The sequence below is a fragment of the Sminthopsis crassicaudata genome, chromosome 3, assembly GCF_048593235.1.
Source record: "Sminthopsis crassicaudata isolate SCR6 chromosome 3, ASM4859323v1, whole genome shotgun sequence".
Lineage (NCBI taxonomy): Eukaryota > Metazoa > Chordata > Mammalia > Dasyuromorphia > Dasyuridae > Sminthopsis > Sminthopsis crassicaudata.
The window spans coordinates 507,642,109-507,654,318 of record NC_133619.1 but is presented as its reverse complement, the minus strand read 5'-3'; the positions used below and the strand labels follow the sequence as shown (position 1 = coordinate 507,654,318).

At 38.7% G+C, this 12,210-nt stretch overlaps 1 protein-coding gene across 12 annotated transcripts in view; it reads right to left on the bottom strand.

Moving 5' to 3' along the window:
- The window catches only part of TENM4 (teneurin transmembrane protein 4), a 1,584,659-nt gene that overhangs the window by 432,832 nt on the left and 1,139,617 nt on the right, over positions 1–12,210 (bottom strand). For 11 of the 12 annotated variants that reach the window (XM_074303958.1, XM_074303961.1, XM_074303962.1 and 8 more), the window contains one exon: positions 5,722–5,931. The exons of the other annotated variant lie outside the window; for it this stretch is intronic. In XM_074303958.1, coding sequence (XP_074160059.1) covers positions 5,722–5,931 — 210 coding nt within the window. The remainder of the gene's footprint in view (positions 1–5,721; positions 5,932–12,210) is intronic. 12 annotated transcript variants of the gene reach the window in all.

The window sequence follows — 12,210 nt, the reverse complement described above, 5'->3', positions numbered from 1 at the left end:
GGCTGAGGGGGTAAGGAGAAGAAAGAGAGAGAGAGAGAAAAGGAGAGAGAGGGAGAGAGAGACCCACAGAGAGAGAACAAGTGCTAGGTCATTTTGGAGTCAGAAGAAAAAAAAGCTGCGTTCAAGTCCTCTATCTTGGAATCCTTATACTTTTTCTACTTAGGATCCCTTTTAGCCTGAGACATAGGTGAATAAAATCAAATCAAATATTTACTGATAATAAATCATAAATAAACTTGTTTAAAACAATTCTTTGTTATAATTTTATCATTTATTGAAGATGAAAGCAAATTTTCATACTAATGAAATGGATGTCCTTGTTTATTTTTATATAATGCTTGGTGAAATAAATACTGTAGGATGTAGATCATCTTAAATGTTTTTTTTTTCTTTACTGTTGCCAAATTTTTTGAGACCCTCACTTTTAGTTACATGATCCCATGTAGGGTTGAGACCCACAATTTAAGAAGCTTTGCTCTGACAAATACTGGCTCTCTAATCCTGACAATCCAGGCTATTTAACTTCTCACAGTTAAGATTATAAATTCCAGTGAAGGAGCTAAGGTACAATGGTAGAGGGAATGTCTTCACAAGGAGGTCTCTACACCTATAAAATCACTTGTCTAGACAAATATATATATAAATATATATGTGTATAATATACACATACACGTATATATATTACATATATAAGTGAATATATAAAACACACATACTTGGCAATAGTAAAAACATTGGAAAAAAAGCTCTACATGCTGCAGTATCAAATATTTCACTAAGATTTAATTCTTTATGTAAAAATAAACAAGCCTATCCACCTCATTAGTATGAGAATTGACTTTCATCTTTAATAAATGATAAAATTATATGTATAAGAATTGTTTTAAACAAATTACATATAAATAATATGCACACATATAATATATATATGTATATATAATACACATATATTTCATTTGTTTGTATGTATATATATTATATATAAATGTATATTATATATATATATATACATACACACACATATATATATACACACACAAAGAAAAAAAGAAAAAGGTACAATCATGTTACATCCCCACCCATACCTAGTAATGTTTTGGGGAAGGGAGTTTATATAGCAGTTCCCAACAAAAAATGGAATATAAGTAAAAATTTACTTTTTACCTATGGCAATGCCTGAAAGTTTTTATTATTTGGAGAAATTTAGATGATGATTCCATAAGTAATAAAAACTGGAACTAATTTCCTAGTGCTTTATAATTTAAAAAACGCTTTTGTTTCAACAGCCTAGTGGGCCAGGTCTTGGAAGTCTTATTATCATCATATCACAGATGAAGAAACAGGCCCAGAAAGTGATGGGATTGTCACAAAAACCAAAAGTTTAACTGGGAGTATTCAAAGTCAAGGTCCAGGGGTCTGACAAAAGAGGAAGGTAAGAAAAGGGGATGTTATATAGAACCTACTATGTGCCAAGCACTTACCCACCTTTGATTCTAATTATCACTTTTTCAGATACTCCTAGATAAAATTTTATCAAAATATTTTTTTCTAGCCTGGAGAGTTCTATATGATTTTCCTTTGGATATGAACAGAGAGCTGAGCTACAAGGGAGAGCTATGTTTTCCATTTTTGAAGATACAGTGGCCTGATTTGCAAGACCCCCTGCATCCTCCTTGCAATTTACACGGGGACTCACTACAGCAGTCCTGCTCTCTGGGTGTTACTTACTTTGGATTGACTCCTCTAAGACTGAGTTTACACAGCTGTGGAAAGAGAGCCTAGGAGGGATTAATTAAAAAGTACAACACAAATCCTTTTGGAAGTCATTCTCAGGCAGAGCTGATAGTGAGGCAGCCTCTCAGGCAATCACAGAGGAAGAAGCTTCCACCAGTAGTAAACTTCATTTTAAACAAAATAAGCTTTTGCTGCTTTTCTGCTGATTAGGTGTTCTTGACACTTAGTAGCTGTGTGACCCTAGGCAAGTCACTTCAGATCTGAGTCTCATTTGTAAAACTGGGATAATAATGCCTGAAGGAGTGTGGGTCACAGGAATCTAAAACTGGAGGGAACCTTTGTCCCTTCCTAGTCACCTAAAGGAAATAGGACCAAATATAGGGGAGGGTCACTCAGAGAGATCTCTGAGGAAAGGACTCTGTAAAACATAATGTACTGTATAAATATTTGTGTGTGTGTCTGTGTGTTTTAACTAATAACAGTGATTAAGCCAAGCTTAAGAGAAGCAGATCCTAAGGGGAGACAATTTTATTAGTGAAAAGAAAACTAGATTTGAATTCAGACTTTGCTGTTTAGTCCTTGAGTGATTTTGGCAAACTATTTAAAACTTTTTTTGATCAAGTCTAGCCACCAACAAACTTTTAATGAGATTCTTCTATGGGTCCAGGACTGTGCTAGGTGGATGGGGGGATCGAAATACCAACTCTCAAGGATTACATTCTCAGAGTCCTCATTTATAAACTGGGGTGGGGGGAGGAAGCTGAAAAAAATGATCTCCAAAGTCTCTTTCAGTCTTAAATCTACAGACTGAAAAGCAACAAATCCCTTAAGATTAATCATTAGGAAGGCTCTCCTAATTCTTGGAAGATTTTTTTTTTATGGGGGAGCAGAATAAGGGAAATGTATGCAATCTACACACTTCTTTCCTTCCTATCATCATTCATCTACTATTCTCAAGCTCTTGGAGGAGACGATGCTTAATAGATTTTTAAGGGCTTTCACAGGTGATCTTTGTGGTGTTTTGTGTACGTGGGAACTGCTGTTACTTTGTTCTGATTTTTGCTTAAAGCAAAATGCCATCCCAGAACTAGTCACAGGAGGGTATTGAGCTTTACCTGCATCTCTCGTTAGGAAGAACTGAAGTCACCCTGCAAATGGGAGGCCAGCCACTCCGTCTGGGTGTGGGACATATTTATTACCAACCTGCAGAATTTTACACACAAAGAAAGGCGCCCCTCTGGGAATGCAAAGTGTCTACAAACCACAGCAGCAGAGAGCCAGCCACTGGCAGAAAGCAGAATAAATAAGCCAGCAGCCCAAGAGCCAACTGAAAGTCTCACTAACTTCCCTACACATCAATAATGCAGTAATGTCATCAACTCGCTGAAGACTCTGAACAATGCTTTTGCTGCTGCTCAGTTAATTAGTAAAGGGAGAGATTAAGGTTTTTAATCTCGCTTTCTTTTTTAACCTTCTGGGTATATTCCTATGTGAATGAAGGAAAAAAAATATATTTATATGTATAGTGCAATCATTTTTAAAAGGTTATCAGTGGTTAGGATTTTAAAGCATCTCACATAAAAATCATAGGTTTTTTTTTGGAGCTGGAAACAGCCTGAAAAATCCTTTATTCCCACCCCACCCCCCATTCTACAGATAAGGGTGATTAGAACTAGGGAAATGTGACCAAACTTGGGTCACACTGCCAGAGTAATAGATTTAAGTCTCCAAGGTAATTCATATATTTATCAAGAACCCACCACATGCAAAACAATATGTTAGGTGCTAGGGGATGGGACTGACTGACCCTGTGATTTTATTGGTATAGAAACTCCCAAACAAGGAAGTCTCCTCTCTCAAGGCTAGTCCTCATCTTCCCTGCAATTGCAGGGTCACAGAGCCAAGATAGTGTGTCCTAGATAAGACCCGGATTCAAGGCTACCTCAACAAGCTACCAGCTTAAGGAGGGGTACCATCTCTTTGAACCCAAATACATGTGATTTAGTGCTAAAGTTAGTGAATAACTTGGCTTTAAACATAGATTTGTGTTGAACTCCACAACTATAGGCAGCAGATATAAAGCAACATCTGCATTTCCCCCAGAGAACTCGACCTTCTTATTCCCTTGCCTCTTCCCAGCAGGACCCTCTTAGCCTCCTTCTCTGAAAAGACCCTCTAGGCAAGCTTGTTTTCACTATACAAAACACATCAGAGTAACCGAAGAAAGGAAGTTTAAAAATGTATTAAATGTCAAGGTTTCTTCTCTGTGTTCTTAAGAGAAAAAAGGAATCTTGGGAGTCTGAAGGGGGTGGGGGTGGGGAGTAGACTGGAAGGAAAGGAATCTGTATCTAGAAGCAGCCATTAGCTTCTTCTCTCACACCTTCAGGGGCCAGCTCATACTAATGGTTTCTCCTCTGCTATAAATCAGTAGGGCTGCAGCTGATTCACTCAGTCTGGGGAGCCGGGGAAGCAGCTTGGGCCAAGGCTGGGTCCCCTGTTGATGTTTACCCTGCTGCAGGTAATGAGCCACTTGATGAATCTAACACGTGGTACTCAACAACTTTTCCCAGGTTTATTGCCCTAGGTCTCCAGAAAATTGGAGGAAGGGAAGGAGGCATCCCCTGAATTGCTTAACACTTTAATTGGGAAAGATCCTGATTTTTTTTCCCACCTTCCTCCAGCTTTTTCTCCCTCCTCCTCAGTTGGGGATCACAGCCCACCTCCCAGGTGCCCCTACTAACAGCCCTGCAGAATCTTTTCTCCATCACTCTCTTGAGTCCTTAAAGACCAAGACCCCTTCTGGGCTATTTCCTGCTACAAATTGGGAAACACAACCAGGCAAGCAAATAGAATTCAAATGAACAATTATTAAACACCTTTTTCTGTACAAAGCCCCAAAGTCCCGTGCTAAAGGAAGGAGATAGCAAAAAAGAGAAGTAAGTCTCCCAAACATTAAACAGCTCATTCTGTAACGCAGGTTTTCTACCAAACATCCTCAATTCCATTTTCTAATATTTTCCCTTAAATGAGAAAGAAGAAAAGCTGATTGATTATAAGAGTCGCGGAGACTAGGATAGTGTCTTTCTCATAGGCACGGGAGCTTAGAGTTGGAAGTGACTTCGGTGGTTACAAAATCCGGTTCTCTCATTTTAGAAATGGGGAAACTGAGGCACAACTGGAAAACTGACACAAGCCAGCACCCGGACCACCCGATTCTGCCTCAATCCAGCCCTTTTCCAACATCATCTCACAGCACCAACTTTGCAGACACAAAATAGATTTGGGGATACCCGGGCTCTCATGATCACAGTTCAATTTCTATAATTTTACAGGTGAGGAAACTGAGGCTCGAAGACGTTAACCGATTCGCTCAGTTTCTCCCAGGTAGACTAAGTACGGGGCTCGGTCTCAGACCCAACTTTTCCTACTCCAAAATCCTTTCACCTACACCATGATTTCAAAAAATCAGTGACTTGGAGTGAAAAGTTGCAAATGTTTCTGGGAAGACCAGCAGCTAAGCCAGTGTCTTTTGTAGCCCCCTGGTTACTGGGCAGCGTTTCTTGGCAACAAACACTGACTTCTAAGTTGTCATGGCATTTCACTACCCCACGATCGCAGGATGCTCCTAGCCCGGGAACTTTTAATGAAGAGTTTGGGGCTAGAGTTTCAGCTGATGCAACTTTTTTTTTTTTCTTAAAAAAAAAAAAAAATCAATCGATCCAACCCACTAAAACCCAAAGGGGCCCCTTGGAATCAGGTCAGAGCCCCAAAATTCAGCCCTAGGACCCGACGGGAGGGGTGAAGAAGTTGCAGGGCTTAGACAGCGGGCAAGCAAGACCCCTCATAAACACACCACATGGCAAATCATAAATGCAAGCTAACGCACCATTGTCTCCACTTCTCATGCAAACCCCCCCCCCTCCCGCCCCGCACCTTGCAAGAGGACAAAGAGAGAACAAAGTTAGGACGAGAAAGAGAGTGACTTACCATTGGCAGGGACACAGAGGTTTGCGGAGCCACTTTTAACTAAGAATGAATTAGGGACAAACTCTTCCTCAGAGTCAGAGTCCTGGGTTGGCTGGGCCACACCGTTGCCTAGCAACCTCCTCTGGCTCTCATTGGCCGGTGGGGAAGGGGGAGGGGAAGGGGACTGCTCAATAGGGGTTGATGAAGCAGATGAACAATGCAAGGGACGACCTGCGGACCACAAGCACAAACACAGACAGAAAAATAAAATACTTTTAAGGAACACACGGGAGGTTTGGGGCGGGGGTTGGGGGATGGGGACGAGAACGGGGGAATCTAGATAAAACATGCATCAACGACACAGGAACTTATAAAAGGAGATGTACCGCACATATTGGGGTCTGTGCTCATCTGCTTGCAGGGGGACTGCTGTGCAGGCTCTGCAGAAGTTGCAAAGCAAGCACCTTTGAAGCAGAGAAAGTTTATGCACACACTCGAAGTTTGGGGAGAGGGACGCTGCGGAGCCCGCGTGCAAACTAGGCAGAACTCGGGAGCCTCAGAATCACGTGGTAAAATGCTTAGCGACTAGTACCATTTATTTTCCCGTGATCTAGATCTAAAATCTAATTCTTAAATCTGACAGGCCGAAAAGCAAGATTCTGGGCCCGAGGCTCGCCATCTGCAAAATGAAGGGTTTGGACTAAACTTTGTCTAATGTTCCTTCCAGCCTCGAAATTCTCAATTTTTAAAGTGCCTTCCCCGTCTTAACCTTCTCTGTTCTATAAAGTCCCTTTACTCGAAGATTGTATCATCTGAGGTCCCCCCAATATTCTGCCTTTTAAACTCACAATTTATATTCTAAGTTCTTTCCTAGCTCTAACAATATAACATAATTCTAAAGCATTCTATGTTCTGAAGTCCCTCGTATCCCCAACAGTATGTGTTCTAAGATCCTTCCCCACTCTAACGTTCTATGTCCAGGGATTCCTCCCAGCTCTAACACTGTGTTCTAATATCTCTTCCAGCACTAAGATTGTAAATTCTAACGTACCTTCTACCTCTAACATTCTTTTTTCTCCCTAATGTCTCTTCCTTCTCTTCATCTTTATTTGAAGGTTCATTCCATCTCTAACACTCTATGATTCTGTGACCAAACCCCTCAGTCTTTTGGGATACCCAATTTAAAGGCAGCACTTAGAGGTATAGATAGAAAACCCTGCAATTTATAACCAAGGCTGACATTCCGATATGTGCGATACATCTCCCAAAACAGGACATAAGCACAGACATATAAAAAAGTTACATAGTACAAGACAATGCATACTGCCTGACAGTGAGGGCTTAGTTATTTATGCCCCCTTATGAAATACTGATTTGTTTTGTTTAAATTCAATGAACTGAATCCAGATTTTGACAAGACCTGACTATAGAAAATTTAACACACTGTAGGATTCAACAAATTTGGCAGGTGGGGGAAAAGGAATAGGGACAATATGGGAGGGAGGAGAAAGAACAAGAATACCAGCAGCTGTTGAATATTTAGAGATTTTTTTTGTGGTTTACTCAACCTTTAGCTCCAATTGAGTTCAGTCACCAAATGTTACCAGATTGTACATAGGACACATAATTCCTATGTCATCTTCCTAACCTAGGCATACCACAAGCTGTCTTTCAGAGAGGATGCATGACATATTAGACTTGCATTGAAAAAATCTAAGATCAAGTTTTAACTCTGGCATTTAATAGCTGCATGATGTCGGCCAAGTTGCTCACACCCTCTAAATCTTGGTTTTTTGTGTGTTTGTCTGTCTGTAAAATAGGGATAACTGATAATTGCACTACCTACTATTGTGAGGAAAATTCTTTGTGAAACAGAACATGTGGGATACTGTTAAAAATATGAATAATTCCAGAATCACCAAATGCAGAGCAATGAAACTCAAATTTTCCCAGAGTGCCTCATGTTCAAGACCCTGGATTTCATAGAGAGGATTCAAAGATTAAAGAGGACAGAGTCCCCTGCTCACATGGAGCTTATAATCTATTGGAGACGTTCATAAATATTTATATGCATGAAGATTTGTATGAACTGGCAGAGTGAAGTGAGCAGAATCAGAACAATTAATACTCTAACAACAATTGAACAATTTTGAAAGAAGTAATCAATTCAATGATTCCAGGGTATTAATGATGAAGAATGTTACCCACTTCTTGACACAGGAGAGATATAGACTCAATATGCAGGATGAGATATATAGCTTTTTTTTTTTTTTTGACATGACCAATAGAGAAATTTGTTTTGTTTGACTAAACACATTTGTTATGTCATTTTTTAAAAATTTCAGCGGAGAAGGGTGAAAGGAAGAAAAATAAATGCTTGATAAATGAAAAAAAATTATATGCAGATGTATTCCACCAAATATTTTCAGTGTTTTTTTCCCCAAAAAAACAGTGTTTGATAAAGTAGCATTGTGGGACATAATATCATTATAATGTGTAATAATTCAGGAAACTATTTAAGTGTTTACTCTATACATAGTACCATGTTTATCACTAAAGATAGAAAGAATGTTATCAACTACCTCCAGCCCTCAAACAGCCTATGATCTAATGGAGGGAAAGCATAAATATAAAAATGAAAGTGATACAAGGGAGATTAAGGGAAATTTTAAAATGAAGACCAGGCAAATTATATGAAACATCTGAGGAGACATTATTTTCAGTTGGGGGTGTTGATGTAAAGCTCACATAACATATAAATGATATTTTTATTATTAATTGAAAAAAAGTTTCTAGTTTCTAGACAATTGAATACTATGGACAGAACTGGTAAATTTAGTAAATGGATTAGAAGAGAGTTGTTAACTAGAAATTAACGATTTTGCATAGGTTATATAATAGTTCAGGAAAAATGTTTTAAGAGCTTGAAGTCTGGTAATAGCAAAAGAGACAGAAGGACATTTAAATGATGTAAAGACCCTCCACAGTCACAAAGGCAGGAGGAGACTAGTGATCTTGAGATGCAGAATGAGAATAAAGGCTAGGCTTGATATGTCAATGGTAATTTTTAAAGTGGAAAGGAATAAATGGGTGAAATGAATGGTCTGAAAGGTTTTGAGGACAACCATGAGATTGATTGAAGAGATGGAGAAACTAGATCAGAGAGAAGAAGATAAATGAAAGTTTACAAAGAGGATCTATATTCTGTTCCTCTTTCTATAGAAAGGCAGCCTCTGTATAGAAAGGAAAATTGAGAGACAAGAGATCTAAGTTTAATCTAGTTCTTATTTCTTATTATCTGTGTAAACTTGAACAACTCACTTAACCCCTCAGCCTCAGTTTCCTTCTCTGTAAAATGGGGGTAGCAATAGTACCTACATCCTAGGGTGAGGATCAATTGAGATAGTAAATAGCAAGTGCTATATAAATTATATAATTTTTTTTTCTTTTTTTCCTGAGGCTGGGGTTAAGTGACTTGCCCAGGGTCACACAGCTAGGAAGTGTTAAGTGTCTGAGACCAAATTTGAACTCGGGTCCTCCTGAATTCAAGCCTGGTGCTCTATCCACTGCGCCACCTAGCTGCCCCTAAATTATATAATTTAATAATAGTGATAGTGTAGTGGTAGTAGTAGTAGTAATAGTAATAATGGTAGCACTAGTACTAGTAGTAGTAGTAGTAATAGTGGTAGTGGTAGTAGCAACAGCAGTAGCAATAGCAATAGTAGAAGAAGTCCTTACATTTTTTATGTCATAGGCCATTTTGGCAGACTAGCTTGTGGATTGCTTCTCAGAATCACATATTTAAATGCAGAAATTAAAATATGTGGCATTACAAAGCAAACCAATTATACAGAAATATAGGTATCAAAAATAAGTTATAGGTTCCACAGTAAGAACCTTAAGAAAAATGTTTGAGTCATTTTTGTCTGTTATGCCCAGTGCTGGAGGCTGTGTGGATTAGTAGTTAGAGAGCATGAATCCTAATCAGAAAGTTCTACCTCTGATCACTTCTGGCTGTGTGATCCTAAGCAAACTGATTAATCTCTCACTATCCCTAGGCAGCTCTCTGCAGATGCCCATCTAAATTGGTAAAGGGAGTTTTCTTATTGGAAGTTCACTATATTAATGATATTAGAGTTCCAGGGAAAAGGGAATCCTTATTGCCTGGCATAAAGCAGTCATTTAACAAATTCTTGTTGACTGAGATCAATTAAGAATTCAACCCTCAACCCGGCCTCATGTAATAGATGTGAGGAGAATAGATTCAGAAAAGGTAGGTAAATTATATCAGGCCATTTAACATCTCTGAGTCTCAAGTTCCACATCTGTAAAATGAACACAGTAATAATTGCCATATTTATTATCTTAGGTGCTTTGCTAAAATTCATGTGGTTTTTTTTAAGGGCCACCTACATGTGAGTTGTTATTTTTGTAAACGTTAAGTTCCATTAGTGCAGGAACTAAATCTTAACTGAACCTTGCATCTGTCCAGGTTGTAGCTCAGGTTTCTCCTTGCATTTTTAAAGACAAACAAACTGCTACAATCATAATAAATGTTTGTTGCAGTCAAATTTGTAGTGCAAGGATAACCATTCCCTATTCACCTAGGGGCTACGAAGGCTCAGCTGTTCAGCTGGGTCATGCAGCTGGTGAGTGTCACAGCAGGGACTCAAACCTAGTCTTCCGGATGCACCACACCACAGGGACTCCCTCTGAGAGAACCAAAAGGGAGACATCTCAACCAGAGCACATGGTGAAGGTGGGTGGAAGGAGTGGGAGTCATGCATGAATTTCTATTTACTCCGGCTCATCCAAAATGATGTGTAGAATGAGGTATATTTTGGAGGGAAAGTTTACAAAACAAAACCCAAACAACCAAAATAAAGTAGACAAAATGGGATTTGGACATATTGAGTTAAATGAATCACACGTGGATCTTGACTTTTCAGATTGTAAGAATGAAAGATATGAAAATCTGCTCAAATTGCTTTACCCTCGACTAAAACAACATTAGAGATTAACTAGACCAACTTTCATTGGGATTCAGCACAAACATTTTCTTTAAAACATGGCCCACAAGAGCTCATCTGGAGCAGCTCTGTTAGTTTCCAAGAGAGGCTCATGGCCACCAAAGCAGTTCTCTGAATTATTGGACATCCTTAATTATTAGCAACTTCTTCACTGGTCACAGGCTCTCAGGATTTCAGAGCTAGAAGGGATTCAGAGGATTTCCAGTCTTCCCTATATCCCAACTGGAATCCTGTTCTGTACACAAAACTGCACTAACCAGTATATTCGAAGATTACTTGTGATGGAGAATCTATTGTCTCTGAACATACCAACTGACTTTGCAAAAGCTCTAAATGTTGGGTAGTTATTTCTGACACTGAGCTTAATCTGCCTCTTGGCACATCCTCCATTCTCCTATAGCTATTGCTACTAATTCTATCCTTTGGGGCCAAGTATAAGTCTAAAACTCTTCTTCCATGCAGCCCTTCAAATACATTAAGAAAGAGATTCCTGTCCCCCATCCTCCCCTCCCTTAAGTTTTCCCTTCTATAGACTAAAGGCTTAGATTTCCAAGTAGCTTCTCTGCTCTGACTTTTGGAACAAGAGAGTAAATTTAATTAACCCTCCTTTTTATACCATTAATCCTTTCAATATTTGAACAAAATAATCATAATATCATTAATCATTAATAAAATAATAACTAGCCATGATTCTAGCTATTGCATAGTACTATATGTGATAGAGCTAGCTATTATGATGAAATATAAAGAGAACTTAAATCATGAAAGACTTCCGATACCTGTATTGTTGCTGTTCAGTCCCATTTGATTCTTTGTGCCCAATTTAGGGCAGAGACATCCTGGAAGAGTTTGCCATTTCCTTCTTTTCGCTCATTTTATAGATGAGGAAACTGAGGCAAACCGAATGAAGTGACTTGTAAATATCTGAAGCTAGATTTGAACTCAAGAAGATGAGTTCCTGATTCTAAACCCAGTGTTCCATCCACTGAGCTACATCTAGCATATATCTAGCACTTCAAGACTGGTGAAGTACTTTACAAAAAATATTCCATTTGATCAATCCTGGGAAATAGGGGCTATTATTATCCTAATTTTACATGTGAAGAAAATGAATCGGAGAGAAATAAAATGTCTTGCCCAAGATCACACAACTAGAAAATGTCTGAGGTTAGATTTGAATTGATTCCAAGTCTAGTACTCTATCCATTGAGACTTCTATTAAGATTAAATAGCAGGTTGATCTTTGACAAGCAACATCCAATTGATTTTCACTTGCAATGAGATATGGAAATATCTGTAGTTTCTTATGGTAACAATGTTACCGGTATTGCTAATATAAATGTAATTTATTGCCTACATTCATAATTGAAAGAAATATTAAATTTCAGTTAGTTTGGTGAAAATAAGTGGTTCCTTCCCCCCATCAACCTCTTAAAATCCATCCCAAGGCTCACTTTAACCACCCCTGCGTTAATTCCTG